Source organism: Lolium rigidum, chromosome 7 (genome assembly GCF_022539505.1).
Source record: "Lolium rigidum isolate FL_2022 chromosome 7, APGP_CSIRO_Lrig_0.1, whole genome shotgun sequence".
Taxonomy (NCBI): domain Eukaryota; kingdom Viridiplantae; phylum Streptophyta; class Magnoliopsida; order Poales; family Poaceae; genus Lolium; species Lolium rigidum.
Window position 1 is genome coordinate 355,857,506 of NC_061514.1, and position 20,898 is coordinate 355,878,403.

At 41.0% G+C, this 20,898-nt stretch overlaps 2 protein-coding genes across 2 annotated transcripts; one reads left to right on the top strand and one right to left on the bottom strand.

The window, feature by feature from the left end:
* The first annotated feature begins 8,671 nt into the window (after positions 1–8,671).
* LOC124675754 (bet1-like protein At4g14600) lies at positions 8,672–11,281 on the top strand. The gene is made up of 4 exons (XM_047211831.1): positions 8,672–8,826; positions 8,957–9,062; positions 10,259–10,315; positions 10,891–11,281. The coding sequence occupies exons 1-4, from the start codon at positions 8,786–8,788 to the stop codon at positions 11,050–11,052; spliced, it is 366 nt and encodes a 121-aa protein (XP_047067787.1). The 5' UTR covers positions 8,672–8,785; the 3' UTR covers positions 11,053–11,281.
* A 1,205-nt stretch (positions 11,282–12,486) lies between these two features.
* Positions 12,487–17,267, bottom strand: LOC124675542 (succinate--CoA ligase [ADP-forming] subunit alpha, mitochondrial-like). Its single transcript, XM_047211624.1, has 7 exons — positions 17,055–17,267; positions 16,172–16,381; positions 15,547–15,717; positions 15,347–15,470; positions 14,804–14,865; positions 13,700–13,781; positions 12,487–12,869 (listed from the first exon to the last, which is right to left on the bottom strand). Exons 1-7 carry the CDS (start codon positions 17,250–17,252, stop codon positions 12,730–12,732), a joined length of 987 nt encoding a protein of 328 aa, XP_047067580.1. The 5' UTR covers positions 17,253–17,267; the 3' UTR covers positions 12,487–12,729.
* Positions 17,268–20,898: the final 3,631 nt, after the last annotated feature.

Consider the following 20,898-nt stretch of genomic DNA (forward strand, 5'->3'; position numbering starts at 1 on the left):
TGAAGGTGGACTTTTTAGGCATAGATGCGGTTGGATGGCGGTCTATGTACTTTGTCGTAATGCCCAATTAAATCTCACTATACTTATTCATGCCATGTATGTGCATTGTTATGCCCTCTCTATTTGTCAATTGCCTGAGCTGTAATTTGTTCACCCAACATGCTTTTATCTTATGGGAGAGACACCTCTAGTGAGCGTGGACCCCGGTCCATTCTTTTATACTTGAAATACAAATCTGCTTTGCAATACTTGTTTTACTATTTTCTCTGCAAACAATCATCTTCCACACAATACGGTTAATCCTTTGTTACGGCAAGCCGGTGAGATTGACAACCTCACTTCATTTCGTTGGGGCAAAGTACTTGGGTTGTGTTGTGCGGGTTCCACGTTGGCGCCGGAATCCACGGTGTTGCGCCGCACTACATCCGCCGCCATCAACCTTCAACGTGCTTCTTGGCTCCTCCTGGTTCGATAAACCTTGGTTTCTTTCCGAGGGAAAACTTGCTGCTTGTGCGCATCATACCTTCCTCTTGGGGTTCCCAACGAACGTGTGAAATACACGCCATCAAGCATATTTTTACGGCGCCGTTGCCGAGGAGATCAAGACACGCTGCAAGGGGAGTCTCCACTTCTCAACCTCTTTACTTTGTTTTTGTCTTGCTTTATTTTATTTACTACTTTGTTTGCTGCATTATATCAAAACACAGAAAAATTAGTTGCTAGCTTTACTTTATTTACTGTCTTGCTTTCTATATCAAAAACACAAAAAAATTAGTTACTTGTTTTACTTTACTTAATATCATGCATGTTTTTATTTCACTAGTTAAGCATAATGGAAAACAACAAAAATATGAGAGATCTTTATGAACTTTATCTTGAATTAGGACATGATGTGTTTGAAGAGAGAATTAAAAAACCCATGGAACTTTATATGCATGCTAATGGGAATGTTATTACTATGGATGCTTTGAACACCATTGTTGCTAATGCTATGGAAAATTCTAAGCTTGGGGAAGCTGGCTCGATGAGCATGATCTTTTTAGTCCCCCAAGCATTGAGGAGAAAATTTTCTTTTATGATTACAATATGCCTCCTATATATGATGATAGCCACTTTGTTGAATTTGCTCCCACTACAACTAATAAAATTGATTATGCTTACGTGGAGAGTAATAATTTTATGCATGAGATTCATGATAAGAATGCTTTATGTGATAGTTACATTGTTGAGTTTGCTCATGATGCTACTGAAAATTATTATGAGAGAGGAAAATATGGTTGTAGAAATTTTCATGTTACTAAAACACCTCTCTATGTGCTGAAATTTTTGAAGCTACACTTGTTTTATCTTCCTATGCTTGTTACTTTGCTCTTCATGAACTTGTTTATTTACAAGATTCCTATGCATAGGAAGCATTTTAGACTTAAATGTGTTTTGAATTTGCCTCTTGATGCTCTCTTTTGCTTCAAATACTATTTCTTGCGAGTGCATCATTAAAGCTATTTGAGCCCATCTTAATGGCTATAAAGAAAGAACTTCTTGGGAGATAACCCATGTGTTTTTACTACAGTATCTTTGTTTTATATTTGTGTCTTGGAAGTTGTTTACTACTGTAGCAACCTCTCCTTATCTTAGTTTTGAGTTTTGTTGTGCCAAGTAAAGTCTTTGATAGTAAAGTAAATACTAGATTTGGATTACTGCGCAGTTCCAGATTTCTTTGCTGTCACGAATCTGGGTCTACCTCCCTGTAGGTAGCTCAGAAAATTAAGCCAATTTACGTGCATGATCCTCAGATATGTACGCAACTTTCATTCAATTTGAGAATTTTCATTTGAGCAAGTCTGGTGGCCTAATAAAATCCATCTTTACGGACTGTTCTGTTTTGACAGATTCTGCATTTTTATTTCGCATTGCCTCTTTTGCTATGTTGGATGAATTTCTTTGATCCATTAATGTCCAGTAGCTTTATGCAATGTCCAGAAGTGTTAAGAATGATTGTGTCACCTCTGAACATGTTAATTTTTATTATGCACTAACCCTCTAATGAGTTGTTTCGAGTTTGGTGTGGAGGAAGTTTTCAAGGATCAAGAGAGGAGTATGATACAATATGATCAAGGAGAGTGAAAGCTCTAAGCTTGGGGATGCCCCGGTGGTTCACCCCTGCATATTATAAGAAGACTCAAGCGTCTAAGCTTGGGGATGCCCAAGGCATCCCCTTCTTCATCGACAACATTATCAAGTTCCTCCCCTGAAACTATATTTATATTCCGTCACATCTTATGCACTTTGCTTGGAGCGTCGGTTTGTTTTTGTTTTTGTTTTGTTTGAATAAAATGGATCCTAGCATTCACTTTATGGGAGAGATACACGCTCCGCTGTAGCATATGGACAAGTATGTCCTTAGGCTCTACTCATAGTATTCATGGCGAAGTTTCTTCTTCGTTAAATTGTTATATGGTTGGAATTGGAAAATACTACATGTAGTAATTCTAAAATGTCTTGGATAATTTGATACTTGGCAATTGTTGTGCTCATGTTTAAGCTCTTGCATCATATACTTTGCACCCATTAATGAAGAAATACTTAGAGCTTGCTAATTTGGTTTGCATATTTGGTTTCTCTAGAGTCTAGATAACATCTAGTATTGAGTTTTGAACAACAAGGAAGACGGTGTGGAGTCTTATGATGTTTACAATATGTCTTTTATGTGAGTTTTGTTGCACCGGTTCATCCTTGTGTTTATTTCAAATAACCTTGCTAGCCTAAACCTTGTATCGAGAGGGAATACTTCTCATGCATCCAAAATACTTGAGCCAACCACTATGCCATTTGTGTCCACCATACCTACCTACTACATGGTATTTATCCGCCATTCCAAAGTAAATTGCTTGAGTGCTAACTTTAAAATTCCATCATTCACCTTTGCAATATATAGCTCATGGGACAAATAGCTTAAAAACTATTGTGGTATTGAATATGTACTTATGCACTTTATCTCTTATTAAGTTGCTTGTTGTGCGATAACCATGCTTCTGGGGACGCCATCAACTATTCTTTGTTGAATATCATGTGAGTTGCTATGCATGTCCGTCTTGTCTAAAGTAAGAGAGATCTACTACGTTAATGGTTGGAGCATGCATATTGTTAGAGAAGAGCATTGGGCCGCTAACTAAAGCCATGATTCATGGTGGAAGTTTCAGTTTTGGACATATATCCTCAATCTCATATGAGAATAATAATCGTTGCCACATGCTTATGCATTAAAGAGGAGTCCATTATCTGTTGTCCATGTTGTCCCGGTATGGATGTCTAAGTTGGGAATAATCAAAAGCGAGAAATCCAAAATGCGAGCTTTCTCCTTAGACCTTTGTACAGGCGGCATGGAGGTACCCCATTGTGACACTTGGTTAAAACATGTGCATTGCAAAGATCCGGTAGTCCAAGCTAATTAGGACAAGGTGCGGGCACTATTAGTATACTATGCATGAGGCTTGCAACTTGTAAGATATAATTTACATAACTCATATGCTTTATTACTACCGTTGACAAAATGTTTCATGTTTTCAAAATAAAAGCTCTAGCACAAATATAGCAATCGATGCTTTCCTCTTTGAAGGACCATTCTTTTTACTTTTATGTTGAGTCGGTTCACCTATCTCTCTCCACCTCAAGAAGCAAACACTTGTGTAAACTGTGCATTGATTCCTACATACTTGCATATTGCACTTGTTATATTACTCTATGTTGACAATTATCCATGAGATATACATGTTACAAGTTGAAAGCAACCGCTGAAACTTAATCTTCCTTTGTGTTGCTTCAATACCTTTACTTTGATTTATTGCTTTATGAGTTAACTCTTATGCAAGACTTATTGATGTCTTGAAGTACTATTCATGAAAAGTCTTTGCTTTATGATTCACTTGTTTACTCATGTCATTACCATTGTTTTGATCGCTGCATTCATTACATATGTTTACAAATAGTATGATCAAGGTTATGATGGCATGTCACTTCGAAATTATCTTTTTTATCGTTTTACCTGCTCGGGACGAGCGAAACTAAGCTTGGGGATGCTTGATACGTCTCCGACGTATCGATAATTTCTTATGTTTTATGCCATATTATTGATGATACCTACATGTTTTATGCACACTTTATGTCATATTTGTGCATTTTCTGGAACTAACCTATTAACAAGATGCCGAAGTGCCGATTCTTCGTTTTCTGCTGTTTTTTGTTTCAGAAATCCTAGTAACGAAATATTCTCGGAATTGGACGAAATCAAGTCCCAGGGGCCTATTTTGCCACGAACCTTCCAGAAGACCGAAAGGGATACGAAGTGGGGCGACGAGGCGCCGCCACCATAGGGCCGCGCGGCCAAGGGGGCCCGCGCCGCCCTATGGTGTGGGCCCCTCGTCGGCCCTCCGACTCCGCCCTTCCGCCTACTTAAAGCCTCCGTCGCGAAACCCCCGATGCGAAAAACCACGATACGGAAAACCTTCCGGAGACGCCGCCGCCAATCCCATCTCGGGGGATTCCGGAGATCTCCTCCGGCACCCTGCCGGAGAGGGGATTCATCTCCCGGAGGACTCTACACCGCCATGGTCGCCTCCGGAGTGATGAGTGAGTAGTTCACCCCTGGACTATGGGTCCATAGCAGTAGCTAGATGGTTGTCTTCTCCTCATTGTGCTTCATTGTTGGATCTTGTGAGCTGCCTAACATGATCAAGATCATCTATCCGTAATACTCTATGTTGTGTTTGTCGGGATCCGATGGATAGAGAATACCATGTTATGTTAATTATCAAGTTATTGCATATGTGTTGTTTATGATCTTGCATGCTCTCCGTTATTAGTAGAGGCTCGGCCAAGTTGATGCTAGTAACTCCAAGAGGGAGTATTTATGCTCGATAGTGGGTTCATGCCCGCATTGACACACGGGACGATGACAGAAAGTTCTAAGGTTGTCGTTGTCGTTGTTGCCACTAGGGATGAAACATTGATGCTATGTCCGAGGATGTAGTTATTGATTACATTACGCACCATACTTAATGCAATTGTCTGTTGTTAGCAACTTAATACTGGAAGGGGTTCGGACGATAACCTCGAAGGTGGACTTTTTAGGCATAGATGCGGTTGGATGGCGGTCTATGTACTTTGTCGTAATGCCCAATTAAATCTCACTATACTTATCATGCCATGTATGTGCATTGTTATGCCCTCTCTATTTGTCAATTGCCCGACTGTAATTTGTTCACCCAACATGCTTTTATCTTATGGGAGAGACACCTCTAGTGAACTGTGGACCCCGGTCCATTCTTTTATACTGAAATACAAATCTGCTGCAATACTTGTTTTACTATTTTCTCTGCAAACAATCATCTTCCACACAATACGGTTAATCCTTTGTTACAGCAAGCCGGTGAGATTGACAACCTCACTGTTTCGTTGGGGCAAAGTACTTGGGTTGTGTTGTGCAGGTTCCACGTTGGCGCCGGAATCCATGGTGTTGCGCCGCACTACATCTCGCCGCCATCAACCTTCAACGTGCTTCTTGGCTCCTCCTGGTTCGATAAACCTTGGTTTCTTTCTGAGGGAAAACTTGCTGCTGTGCGCATCATACCTTCCTCTTGGGGTTCCCAACGAACGTGTGAAATACACGCCATCAAGTATACCACCACAAATTAAAAAAAATTGGTTGGACAACTAACTAACTCACTTGCCACGGAGGAGAACAAATTAAGTCGTCCTTTCCTTGTCACTGGCTTATGCAACATCTGTGGCATAGATAAGAAGGATGTGGCTCATGCACTATATAATTGTTCTCATGGTTGTAATCTTTGGGAGGCAATGAGGACGATGTGGTGTCTCCCGTCTCATGGAGATCTTCTTCTTGATCCAACCTTTTGGTTTCAATCGGTTTTCTAAATAGTCCTATTTATATGTTGATGTCATACTTCTGGTCTCGTGGAGAGCTTAGTATGCAAGGAATGAAGTCACACATGATAAATTGCTCCCTTTGGTGGAAGGTTCTAGAAGATTTCTATGCAGTTACTTTCAATTGATTTGAAGTATTAGGTCTTTATCTGTAGAAGAGGTGATCAAAGGGAAAAAACCTATATCATAGACAACCAAGCCGAGACAAGTTACTTCTAAAATTAAACGCCGAGATATACCATGGTGCAAGCCACCACAAGATTTGTGAAATTATCGAAATAAGGCTCTTACCATGATGGTGATAAAACGGCGGGGTCATGTATGGCACTCCGCGATGACATGGGGCAAGTTATATTTACTTCTTGCCGATACCTGAACCTAGTGGCGGACCCAACCGTCTGTAAGCCCGGGTGCGTGCCCGGATTTCCGGCCAGCGGCGCAAGTTAAATTTAACCAGTTTTACAGTATGTTTGGGCTTGATGAAAATTTTAGGTCCGCCAACCATTGCAGCAGGCCTTTGGAAGCTGAGACTAGAGCTTGTATCAAAGGATTGGAAGTAGCACTTCTTCATAGTCACTTACCAATCATAGTTGACACATATTGTGTTCAAAGATGGCTGCAGCCAAGGAGAAACTGCAGGATAGATCTTCCCTCGTGCATTTAGTTTCTAAACTTTTAACTTTAGTTGATCATGAGAGAGTCTTTGATCTTGTAAAGGTAGAGCGAGCTCAGGTCTGGTTAGTCATAACCTTGCCAATTTTGGCAAGAGTTGATCGCGTTCATTCCTTTAGTTAGGCTGGGGACCTGATGTTGTTAATCAGTTCCCAGAGCAAGATTGTCTTGTAACCCTTGTTGAGTAATATAACTCATATTTACCTAAAAAACTCAACAAAGAAAACAAAGGCCCTAGTTCGATAAAAGCTCTACCTACATCAATCATTTGGTATTTCCACGAATCTTTGTATGAATAATTCTAGGCATTAGAATTTAGAAGCACACTACCAAAAATAGAACACATTGACCCCGTGCAGTACTTGACCCCGTGGACGTGGGTACCACTCTAGGAGAGGTCATTTTATATTCAGATAGCTATTCGGTTGAGAGGACATGGACAACATGTTCATGTTTGCAAAACAACACTACCATTACTAGAGCATTTTCACTCGGCCTCCTCAAATGGTTAGAAAGCTAAAATGGGGAGCACCGGCAACAACAAAAAAAAAAAGCTTGTTCAGCTGGTCCCCCCATAGCCTCCCTAAATTTATAATTCTATCCAGCGTCCCTGATGGAAACCTAGCCCATAGGGAGACTGCTGGGTGCCGATGCAAGTGCTAATTTATTCTCTCTCCTCACATGGTTGGTCTAATGCAACTTCATATGCACGAATTTTCCCTCTCTCCTCTCACATGCACATGCAACATATGGGCTAGAACTGGGCGGTGGTATAATTTTTTTAACCAGCGACTGTCGCCGATGCCCCCCAAAGACCATTAGTCGGATGTAGAATAGGGGCCATCGAGTGGAGATGCTCCTACTACTCATGTATATGTTTTTATGTCTGGGCGGAGACACTATCACTAACTATGGATCGATCAACTTGAACGCTTTTGTTCGGCCAATAATTTCAAAGTAGCTCCTAGTCTTTTTCACTTCACAAATACCCGTAGATTTTCAATCTGTTTCGTGATGTTGTATTATGTAAACACATTGATGCTCTGGTTGTGGTTTTTGCCCAATATTTTATAGTTAAAAATGAGGCTATTGTGTATTCAGAAAGCTAAGCCCCTCTGCGCTGACTTTGGAAGCTCTCCTTAACGGCGTAACATGTCCATGCTTGTAAAACAATGTCTTTTGTTGTTGTTTGTTTTATGAAAGCCACCTCAAAGTAGCTCCATTGCACGTCGTGGCGGATCCAAAAGGAATTTGAAGTCTCTGGTCAAACATGTCTAAGAGCATATTTTTGTACAAAATAGTTTTTTTCTAGGGTATGGACAAAATAGTTGTACTAAGCCATGTAACACGAGTTGCAGCGCCTCCGTCGGCAAGCCTTGACGGCGGCCCGGGCTAGAGGGCCTTGGCTCTGCCCATGATTCTAGTTCATTTGGTGGATTCACGAAAATGCTCAGCAAGGTCCATCTACACACTTTTGTCAGTCTCGAAGTTATTCATTTCATGTGAGCAATGCCTGTGATTTTGAAGTTTGATTTGGTGTAATTCTATATATATGTAGATACAATGTTGAAAATTTGAATGCCATGGTTTTTACGGGTGCCTACACGAGAACCATTTGCACCCTCTGGTCATAATCTCAAAGTAGCTTATTTGCCCGTGGACATTGTCCTTCTCAGTTGTTTTGGTGGAATTTCATCACATGAACAAAAGGTTGAAGACCCGCAAAAAAAAAAGGTTGAAGAACCAAAATTGGAAAGTTTACGAGTGTCTGTGCAAGACCGAGGTCAACGCTTTGGTAGTCTATCAATAAGCTCAAAACTCATTAGATGGTGAATTACCTGAACTTCAGTCAATTTGAAGAATAAGAAATAGAGTTTAAATTTGGATTCATTCTATGTAACTAATTACGCTTTCACAGTTCATTAGCGCATTTGCTCGATTACGTTGTCAGAGCTCAGGTCGGCTTGTCTTTTATCATTTTCTTTTCGCAGTCCTCGTCTTGTCGTTCCCCTTCCTGCCTTCCCCGCGAGGCCGCAACGTCATCTCCCCGTTCTCCACCGGACTTGCCGTCGCCGCCCTCTCCCCGTAATCCCCTTGCGCCGCCGCTGGATCCGAACCACCAGGCCCGGCTCAGCTCCCTCGAGAAGGACGCACACCTGCTCCCCTTCGCGCGATGGCGAACCCGATGTACGGCTCCGGGCCGCTTCGGTCCAGGTACGCCTCGTTCGATCCTCTAGGTCACGCGTAGCCCAATTCTTTCCCTCTATTGTTCGATTCGGCCGATTTGTCCCGAGAATTCGGTCGAAACCTGTGAATGAGTTTGAGGCTATTTCGGGGATCGCAGGAACGCGTCGAGCTCCGACGAGATCCAGCTGCGGATCGACCCGGTGCACGGCGATCTTGACGAGGAGATCGATGGGCTGCACTCGAGGGTTCGCCTGCTGAAAGGCGTAAGACTCCAATTCCCGGCCTCTTTTTCCTAACCTGGTTCTTAATTTCTGTTAGGTCTGCTCGGTTGAGGTCCTAATTCCCTCCATGCTCACGTTAGAAGCTTGTAAATCGTGTATGCGGTTCAGCATGCGCTTTAGAAAACATATATCTGTTGCTCAAAGATATATATCCGTGGTTCTCAGTTTAGTTCTTGGTGTTGGTGCGCACCGTGAGTTTGTTTAAGTTAGTTTTACTATCCTTAAAGCAAATGAACACGGCATGGATTCAATTAGGTTAGAACCATCTCAGGTTGCTAAGAGATTTCTTGTTTGATTTGAGTTACTAACAAACATCAACACCATATGTATGCTTCGTAATGCACTGAGAAATAGATAATTGTTTTCAATCTCACGACAAGGCTTGTCATAGTTGGTTCCATGTTTATGGGCTTGGGTTGTATGGAAATGCAACATATACACCTGGTGTAAATTGAATTCATATCCACTTTAAGTCTTGTCCTCGGTAGTCATGTTCTCGGTCCCTCTAAACATCGCCTTCATATGTGTCATATCTTTCGTTGCAGCATTCCATCTGTCTTGTACTTTCTGAGATATACATCATGAGCATGAAGTGATCCTCTGAACCTTCGTATGGAACCTACTTTAGGTTTTTCTGGGTTTAGGCCTATGTGCATTCTTATAAGTTGGTATTAATTAATTGATGGTTGCTAGACGTCATTATTGTTATTCCTATTCTTGTAACATCAGTTTTGCAAATATTCAGATGATATTGTGTTTAGGCTTTTGCTTCAGATGCTTAAAGTTTTCACGATCATTGGGTTTGGGCATGCTTGTTTTACAGCCAAACGTTTTGTTTGTGGCAAGCCAATATTTTGGCAAAACCAAAATTTGACAGCTGGTGCAATATTGGCAAGGACGTTTGGTAGCCAACTTTTGGCAAAAGCAAAATTTGGCAACCCAACGGGACTGGCAGGGAAGTTTGGTAGCCAGCCAATTGATAGCCAATTTTGGGGGGCTTGTGTAGACATTGGCACGGTAAAAAAATTGGCATCAAACCAAGCAGCCCCTAATTTGATGATAGCGAAAGTCCCAAGTTCTGGTCAATTGTTCTTTTTTTAATTTGTTAAGCTGTTGATGCCAGTTTTTGTTCACATGTTCTGGAACTTATTTGTTGTTTGATATGGTCGCCTTTCCAGGTTGCGCAAGAGATAAACTCGGAGGCCAAGTTCCAGAATGATTTCCTCAACCAACTGGTATTGTTGCATCATTTCTTTCGGAAATTTCATGTTTTACTCTCATTATTTTTTTGGTGAAGTGCATGGGTATATTATAATTTTCCTGAATGGCTAGTTCCATTTGCACTTGCTCATTCCTACCATCTCTATACCATTATCCCAGATGTTATTTTATTATATGCGAGGAAATAGATATGCATTTGAAGAGTTGCGTATTTATTGTATAATGACACTGAAGGTCCATGTGATCAACACTAGTACTCCCTCCGATTCATATTAATTGACTTCAATATGAATGTATCTAGAACTAAAATGTGTCTAGGTACATCCATATTAGAGTCAATTAATATGAACCGGAGGGAGTACTACTTAGTTAAGTATTAATTACTGTTTGTTGCTTTACAACGTGGTATTGATTTTCTTTTTCAAATATCTAGATATTGTGCATACCTTATCACCATTACCTTCAAGGACCATTATGTATTGTTTGTCGAGTAATATTACCTTTCCAAAAATAAAATTTCTCACTCTTTAAAAAATAAACTTTACTCTTGGTTGTGCTCTAATTTTGTTAATCCTCTGTGCATGGGCAGCAAATGACCCTTATGAAAGCACAGGCTGGAGTGAAGAATAACATGAGAAGGATGAACAAGAGCATCATCCAGCAGGGCTCCAATCATATCGTCCATGTTGTCCTTTTTGCTCTCTTATGCTTCTTTGTTGTCTATCTTTTGTCAAAGTTTTCTAGAAGATAAGTTCTGTTAGGGGAAATCAGATCAACTCAAATGTACCCTGAGCTGTATGTAGTGTCAAAACTGAGCTGGGCCTGTTAATACATGTCTCGAACTGAATGTACTAGAAAAGGCTGCATTTGGTCACATGGGATTTGAATTGAAAAGCTATAGTTATACAACCTATTGGCTTGTAGCTCAGTACTGGTGTTGAATGAAATACAAGGTCATGTCTGAACCAGATTATTTGTTTGAAGATACTTATGCGAAGCACATTCCACAGAATCCACTGTGGCACTATATTTAGGATGGAGCAACTTCAAAATCTGTTAAGCTGACTTGTATTTAGGGTTGATAACCTTTTGTGGCTCTGATTTGCAGACGCAGGGCAAATGTCTTTGCCAAAGAATTGGTCCATTTAGTGAGTACTGTTTTCGCACGCAAATAGGATCCAATTGTAGGACTCCACATGTCTAGTTATACACATATTGTTCCGTGTTATGGATTATAAGGCTTGACTCCACATATTCCAGTTATACAACTTGTTCCGTGCTAAGGATTATAAGACTTGACGCACAATTTGCTGGGACTGAGAAAGTCCATAAAAAAGAACATGCATTGAGAGAGAGAACAATAGAAAAGGTTGTTTCCGCACACAGTTAGAAATCATCGTAAGACTCCACATATTGTAGTTATACAACTTATTGCTCCGTGTTAGGGATTTTAAGACCTGGCGCACAATTTGCTTGGACCGAGAAAGTCCATAACTCATGCATCAGTAATTTCACAAGAGAAGAGAGGGAAAAAAAGAACATGCACAGAACGATAAAAAAAAAGGCCTTATAATGTCTAACAATTTAAAAAATCTCTCTGATCTTATAATCCCTAGCGGAGTGATTACTCTGAAGGTCTTGAATAAAATACAAGTTCATGTATTAATCAGATTATCTGTTTAGAAACTTATTCAAAGCACATTCCACAGAACCACTATATTTATGATGATGCAGCAACTTCAGAAACTGTTAAAGCTGACTTGTATTTAGAATTGTTGACCTTTTGTGCCTCTGATTTGCAAGATGTCGATGCACATGTCTTTGAAGAACAATTGGTCCGTTTGCTGAGTACTGTTTTGGCACGAATCAATCCTAAGACTCCACATATTCTGGTTATACAACTTATTGCCTTCTACTACCTCGGGTCTCCAAAGTACTGGTACTGAATGGGATATAAGTTCTTGTGTTAACCCACAAAATCCACTATATTTATGATGCAGCAACTTCAAAAACTGTTGAAGCTGACTTGTATTTAAGAATATGAATCAATCGTAGGACTCCAGATATTTAACAAACAAAGGATAGCATGCCGACAAAAGGACCATATAGTGTGCAGACAAAAGGACCATACAGCTTGAATGACTTGAATGTGGTCACTAAGAAAAAAAAAGAAACTTAAAAGAGCTTTGGGTATCCCCATGAATTCCAAGCAATTGCATATCAAGAATTTGTCTTATTGAAGATTTGAAATGAGCACATGAAAAGGCAATCTTCACACTGAAGACAGGGAAAGAAAGAAAACGATGACTGAGAAGCTCAATTCAGCGGCCAGAGACACGGCTCTACCAAAGGTGTTGCTCGCTATTAACCAACGAGCAGCAAAAGGAAGTTTCCCGATGTTTTCTTTCTACTGTACCATTTCTTCTCTCTACTCTACCATCCCACGCTGCTTGAAAATTTCGAACATCGTCGAACCAATCTTAGCAGGCGATTCAACAACAGTAACCCCAGCCTCTCTGAGTGCCTTGATCTTGTCTTGGGCAGTACCCTTCCCCCCTGACACAATTGCTGCATCACACAAAGAAAATATCTGTAAATTAGTAGACAGTTGAACTTGATAATATCTGTAGAGGATACAGTTGAACTTCATTAAAAACAACCAAATAATGCAACAAATTTGTTCTCATGCACCAGTTATACTGATAATTGCAGAAAAAATATCAAGAGAACGTAAACTAAATTTGTTGTCAAACTAGAGAATTTGCCTCCATATATAGAACTAGAGAAAGTAAACTAAATTTGTTTTCTAGTTTGTAAAATATGTATGGATGCAACAGTTCCAAAATGAAAAGAAGTAATTATGAAGTTATATATATTGTAAAGGAACAGAGGCAAACATTGCCAGGTTACCAAAATATTTGCCCCACGAACAAATAAATGGTGAAGCTGCCATTGGGTCCAATAAAGTACAAAACCCGTCCAAATCACTGCTTTACCCAATTAAATTGTGCAAATGTTCATACCCCATACTGCTAGGAAGAAGCAAGTATAATCCCACCCAATTATTAGAGATTACAAATCAACACCTTATCTACCCAGATGATACTTCCGTGCTCAAATCTACGAAAATCTTTAGTATTTATCTTTTGCTATCTATTGATAATTGCCTATTGGATAATACCTTAACATATGTGAACTGAATATCATCTATACATAAACCTTTTCTTCCTGAAGAATCTGAACTACCTCACGCAGAGTAACAGAAAACCACACATGACTAATGAATAAAAAATGCCGGTATCTTGTCTTATATTACCCAGTCAGGAGCATTGTTGATCTTAGTAGTACTTTCCAATTGATGAAAGAAACAAATAATAAACTTATTGCTAGGTTAATACCTCCAGCATGGCCCATGCGGCGGCCCGGGGGTGCAGTAAGTCCAGCTATGAATGCAACAACAGGCTTTTCTGTCTTGCTCTCCTGAATCATTTGCATGTCAAGTTATATTAGTTGATCAGAAATATTACTTCATCATGTATCTGATATAATCAAAAGAAAAGAGAGAGAAAGGAAGTCCCAGCAAGTAGACACATATGCAATATTTAACATGGAATATCAGCAATGCCTGATTATCATTTGCCACCACATGATACTAGGAAAACATAAGTACATGATTTTAACTTCTAAAGATGAGCACAGCCCAAGTTTTTACATGTCGTAACACCGTGATAAAATAAGTAGGGTGGCCTATTTCAACTATTTGGATTCTTAGGGAAACTGAATGCATTTTTGTTTGCTAGTGGCGAAGAGTTGGGGTCACATGATGCAAGACCTATATAGCCAAAATGCATAAAAACGGCTTGCTTCGGGAATGTGTGGAGTACTAAAACTTTTAAAGGCAAATGGTAGGCTTGTGGGCAATATAATCTCGAGGTAGGCCACAACTAGCTTCGTTCTTCCTATTCAGACGCTGAAGACAGGGGAAGGTGGCTTACGGAGCTTATAAGTTTTAAAGTGTACCTGCTTTTGCCTAAAAAAATATTTAGAACTTATCTGATAAGCAATTAAGCACACTATCAGAAACATGGAGTATCTAATAGTTAGGCCAGAAGGGCCTTTAAGACTTATCATACATCTCCGCTGCAAGATTTTGATCATATGGATGAATATGAAAAAGGCTTTTTAATTGCTGTAAAGATTGAACTACAGTAAGCAAAATAAAGAATCATGTGAATACTTAGAAAGATATATATGGATGTAAAGTTCTTAACAAACAGGACAAGTAACAAAGAAAAAGTTATCCTGGCAATAAGGGGGAGCTGTGTAGGCTTTGACTGGTGCTAACAATTAGGTCCAAATTTTGCTATGGGCACCAGGGCCCACAATTTCACACTCAAACACTGCCCAACAAGCATGCACACGTCCCATTTGGGCACCCAGCTAGATATTGTGCACTCAGCCATTTTTTCCCTAGCTCCCCTACTGCCCGACAAAACTCTCACCTTGATAAAGGCTGCAGCATCCTCCTCGGCAGTACCTCCAATTTCACCAATAAGAACAATACCTAAAGAGCAGGTAGCAGTTTCACTAATGAGAACAATACTCAAGAGAGGTATAACAATATTGACAGATGAGAACATACTGAAAGACACCCTACTGAAGAATGCAACAAAAGCATTATTAGCACACAGAAGAGACACAGAACAGGGAGTATCATTCTTCTATATATGACTAATTTTCTTTCTCTACTTAAATTTAATTGGCTCAAGAGTCCTGTAGCGAAGAATTGGTGGGATGTCTTCATGTGTGCATATACAACAGTAGATAACTTAAGCTACAGTAAAGATGAAGGTCTACTTACTCAGTTGTTTGTTCTATCAACACATAGCAGCTAAAATGCGACACAAATAAAGATTGCAGAACTATCATGTTGGTGACCTGTGGTAATACCTAATACACCATTTTTTTAGGGGAAATTTGGGAATCTCCCAAACAAATGAAAGAATACACAGGCTTTAGCTGAATAACAGACACAAACGATGTACCTTCTGTCTGAGGATCAGCAACAAACTTTTCGAGGCAGTCAACAAAATTAGTGCCGTTAAAGGGATCGCCTCCCATGCCTACACAGGTTGACTGCCCCAGGCCTACGGCTGTTGTTTGAAACACCTGTCAATGAAGAAAGAAATACACCTTAGGCAAATGTACTAAATGATTAAAAGTAAATCTACAATAATGGGCATACCGCTTCATATGTCAAGGTACCAGAACGAGATACTATTCCAATGCGCCCTGGTTTGTGGATGTAACCTGGCATAATTCCGATCTTACATTCACCAGGCTTAATGATACCAGGGCAATTTGGTCCGATCAATCGGGTTTTTGATTGCCTGTTCAGAGCAGCCTTCACTTTCACCTGGGATTCAGAAAGAAAACCTTATGACGACTTCATTAAGATCTAAACAAGGCAAAACAAAGATAAAGTACTAGTATCTAAATCTAAAATGTGAGAAAGACAAAACCATAATTATTGCGAGGTATGAGTTACTAACATTGTGCACATGATGTCAACAAGTTAGCTGACAACTGGGTCAGGACAGATTGCATCTCCGATTTATCATTTACCAAAATTACACATGATGTAGAAGTAAAGATTAATCCATTCCATGTGTGCCTACCAACCTATGGCTACATATCCTCATGTATGAGTGGCATTCACCGTATATTGTACTCTCTAGTGTTTTTATTAAGAAAACCGTAACTAACATGTACCACTACAGGTGAAGGGAGAATAAATGATATCAATTATGCTCAGAAACACAGCAAACAAGGTGGCTAATAATGTACTTAAATTGTCAAAAGTATAATACCATGTCATGCTGAGGTATCCCTTCGGTAATGCATACAACAAGGTCAAGCTCTGCTTCCATTGCCTCCATTATTGCAGCAGCAGCAAATGGTGGTGGAACATATATAACAGAGGCATTCGCCTTCGTCTCGGCCTTAGCTTCTGCTACTGAGTTGAAAACTGGAATGCCAAGGTGCTCAGTCCCACCTTTCTTGGGAGTAACTCCACCCACCTGTTGCAATGAGAGGTACTTACGTTAAAATGGTAGCATTAGATGAAAAACAGAGACCTGCCAAGCATTAGTCCAGGCCGTGGCTCTCAGAATGCTTTACATAATTCTAAGCATCCACATGGAGAGTTTCTTCTTCATATCTACAGGCACTTTTATTGTGTGGGGAACGCTGCCCAATTTACTACCAAACAGACCAAAAGTAAAATATATTTCAGTCTCTACGCCCCACTTATTGAAGAATTCCAACACTATAATGTGTAAGATTTTAGTTGGGTTCGATTATCCCGAGCAGCTTGAATATCATGTGGAGATCGTATCTCACGCTCCTTAAATTTCAGATCGACCATGCCCTTGATTTACAAAATGTACAGAGATCCATAAAAACCTTGTCTACTTCAAAAAAAATTATCGAATTAGTCATAATAAATACAAAAGTGCTGACCCACTGGATTGCATAATGAAGAACACCCCACCCTAGAGCCGCACATCGGTAAGAGACGAAACCCTAAAAACCGAGAAATGGAGATCGACAACCACGCATCCACAGATCGCACATAACCCGCTCCCCATCTCTATCGCAAACCCTAGAACCAGGCGCTGGAGAAGAGGAAATGAACGGATCGGACAAGACATCTGAGAGGGTGGCGGCGGCTTTGTGCCGGGGGGTACGTACCATGTTGGTGCCATACTCGATGGCCTGCTCGGTGTGGAAGGTGCCGTTCTTCCCGGTGATGCCCTGGCAGATCACGCGGGTGCTCTTGTCGACGAAAACCGCCGGCGAGGGCGCCGCGGCGGCATAGCCCCGCTGGTGGAGGAGGCGGGAGGCGACGGATCCAAGCAGCTGCGACGCGCGGCGGGAGGAGGCGGCCATGGCGATGTGCTGGCCTGGCGGCGGCGCGTGCTCCTCTTTTTTTCTCCTCTCGATTCGATTTCGCTTTGGGCTCGGTCTACTTTTCTCAGTTTTCTGGGGTCTCTCGATCCATTCTTGCAGGAGAAGTTGGGCGGTCAGACTTCGGGTTAGACCCCTGTATTTCTCACTATTTTTAGTGGACGATCCGATTTTAGAGATTAACCAAAGAAGTACATTAAATCCTTTTTTTTTGTTAGAATCACAGCGCTTTATTGATTATTGGTTAACATCATTACAAAGTACCTCCCGGATGCACTCCGAAATAACATCAAAATAAAGATTACAAAAGAAAGCTCACTACTACGAGCTAAACAATGTGCCACGACATTCACCTTGCGTCCAACATGCTTGAACGAGCAGACTGAAAACTCATTGGCCAGGGTTTTGATATCGCCTACCATAGAGCCCACCATCGACCGATCTTTGGCCGGAGTTGAGATCTTTTGAATCATGGTAAGACAATCTGATGCAAAGACCACATGTCTGAAACCATGATCCGTAGAGAGCACCAAAGCTCTTTTCATCGCCATTGCTTCCGCTAGTTCATGGATGGTGATGCCCTCTATCCCTTTATTACAAGAAAATTTGAATGTACCCGAGTGGTCTCGTGCCACCAGTCCCAGACCCACCCGATTCTCGGCCTTAAAAACAGCAGCATCGACATTCACGCAAACCAGGCCGGTCGGTGGTGGACTCCATCGTGGATGATGGGAGGAGTCGCACGTTTTAGCCGAAGAGGTTTTGAAGCAATACTACACAATGTTGTCTACATAAGCCAAGATCTTACTAGCAATACGTAGTGGTTGCAAATGGTCCGTTCCGTTCCTTGCATCATTTCCTGCTTCACACATGTGCCAGCAAGTGATCTTCTTGGAGGCGTTGCTTTTGAAGAGTCTGAATTTCAGGTGTTGTCTTGGTGGTGGATGTATTACTGTTGTTAGGGCTGCGATACTGTAGCGGGAGTTTTATTTCTTAGTTTTCTTTTTCTCTTTTTAGATGTGTGCATCCGTAATGTTATTAGGACATTGTGTTATTGCAGAGGCTAGGTGTAATTGGTATCTTCTGATATTAATATATTCCCTTTATCGAAAAAAAAGCAAGTGACCATCATAGTTGTTGCTTGCATTGGAGGTGCTTTGTCCAGGAAACCAAAAATCCACCGGTTCATATCATAAAAAGAGTTTCCGTTGAGGTTGATCTGAACCTGCTCCTTCACAGCGTCCCAAACTGTCCGAGCAAAGGGACAGAACATGGAAACATGCTCCACCTGCTCCGATCGCCCACAGAAAATACACTGATCATCTGTTGGTATCTTGCGGTACTGCAATTGAGACCCAGTAGGGAGACAGTCATGAGCCATTCGCCACAACACAATTTTCATTTTATTGGGTGAATTTACCACCCAAATTGCTTTCAAACTCTTCTCTCTGCTTGCCTATTCGAGTTGTCTTCGATCCCTTTTGCACATCTTTTCGAGAAGAGTTTCTCAGTTCAGTGTAAATGCCCAGGCGAGCATGCGGCCAAGACTTTGGAATCTGCTGGATCACTTCTCCCATAGGTCCTTGAAAGAAATGTTAAACTTTATCATATCCCATCCATCAGCACTGTCCCCACATCAGAAACTTCACATTGTGTACATTGTCAGGCAGGTTATGTAACAAGGTGAAGGTGACAGGACGATAGCCATGTATCCAACTATCTCGCATGATACTTATCCTTTCTCCAGTACCAACACCCCATCCGATTCCTCGGACAAACAGATCCCGACCAAAGAGAATCGATCGCCATGTATAAGAGGAGGCTCTCGGTTTAACCACGGACAAAAAATCAGTCTCCATAAAATACCATCCCTTGAGCACCCTGGCACACAAGGAATCAGGCTCGGTCAACAAACACCAACATTGCTTGCCAAGCATCACCTGATTAAATATGACAAAATCCCTGAAGCCCAATCCATCGAGAGGTTTTGTTGTAGTCATCCAATTCCACGCCCTCCAATGCATGTTTCTTTTCCCATCCTCAAAACCCCACCAGTCATTGGCTATACTTGTTTTCATCTTGTTGCATATTCCAACAGGAATTTGGAAACAACTCATAACATAGTTAGGAATAGATTGTGTAACTAATTTGAGTTTTATCTCTTTACCTGCTCTTGACATAGGTCTGTTCGTCCCATTAGTTATACTCCTCCACGCACGATCTTTCAGAAACTTGAAATAATATGAGGCTGCTCTTCCAATTTCTGTCGGCATTCCAATATAGGAATCCTAGAGAATTTCATTATTCACCTCGAGGGATCCCTTGACTGTTTGCATGACATTGTCTTGGCACTAATTCCCAAAGAAGATTGACGATTTTTGAAGGTTGATCCTCTGACCCGTTGCCTTACAGTACAAATTGAGGACACCCTTGAGCGTACTCACACTCCTATCATCACTGTGTGCGAAGAAAATGCTATCGTTTGGGAAGAGTAAATGGGATATAGGGGGTCCTTGCCTTCCATTTCTTAACCCTTGTAGTTCACCACTGCCCTCCTTCTTCTACATTAAACAAGACAGCCCTTTCGTGCACGTGAGAAACAAATAGGGACTAATGGGGTCCCGTAACGAATTCCACGTGAGGGTACCACTAGAGATGTTAACTCTCCATTGACTTTCACAACATACCTTGCTTAGTAACACACCACATAACTGAAGAGATCCAATCAGCAGCAAAAAACTTAGCTTCCTTAAGCACCCATGGAGATAAGCTCACTCAATGCGATCATAAGCTTTCATCATGCCCACCTTTAAGGAAAATAAATAGATCGAAAACACTGAAACAAACATATTATGATACCAACAAAAACAAAAGGTTTGTGGTATAATTCAATGTTACATTAAGGTATTTCTAATAAATGGGTTATAGCTTCGTCTTTTGCATCTTTCTATATGTTACTATGCTTGATGGACAAATTGTTGGACATCAACCTGCACGAACTCAAGGAACCTCGAGGCTTTTGAAGAGATGCATGTGTCGTCCACCCATACATGTTGTTAAGACATAGGACTGTGTAGGATTTGTCTAGTAAGATTGGGGCCATTCATAGAGGTGAAGGGTGCATCTTGTCTTCTATTACCAACTCCTTCATGTGCTTTCCTAATTTCTAGGGTGATTTTGTTTTGTTGGTAGAATCAGTGGCAACCTTGTCATATGCTAAGTTATGGTTAGAGTTCGAAAAGAGATATCCTAGAGAATACACTTATTCCCGCCAAGCTTAGAGGTGAGAAATGTGATGTGGGCACTAGTGGTAAGACTTGGTGAAAAAATTGTAAAGTAGTTCGGGGATGAGAAAGGTGTTTGGTGGGCGTACCAGCTATGGAAGATAACTCCATGAGATAGTTAGGAAAAAGTGAGAGTATATCCCCTCTAATAGAGGGGGGAGGGTTGATGGGTAAGTCCCAAGTATAACGGTTTAACACTAACTTGGGGGTTTGATACATCCAAAACGTATCTACTTTCCCGAACACTTTTGCTATTGTTTTGCCTCTAATTTGTGTATTTTGGATACAACTAACACGGACTAACGCTGTTTTCAGCAGAATTGCCCTGGTGTCTTATTTTGTGC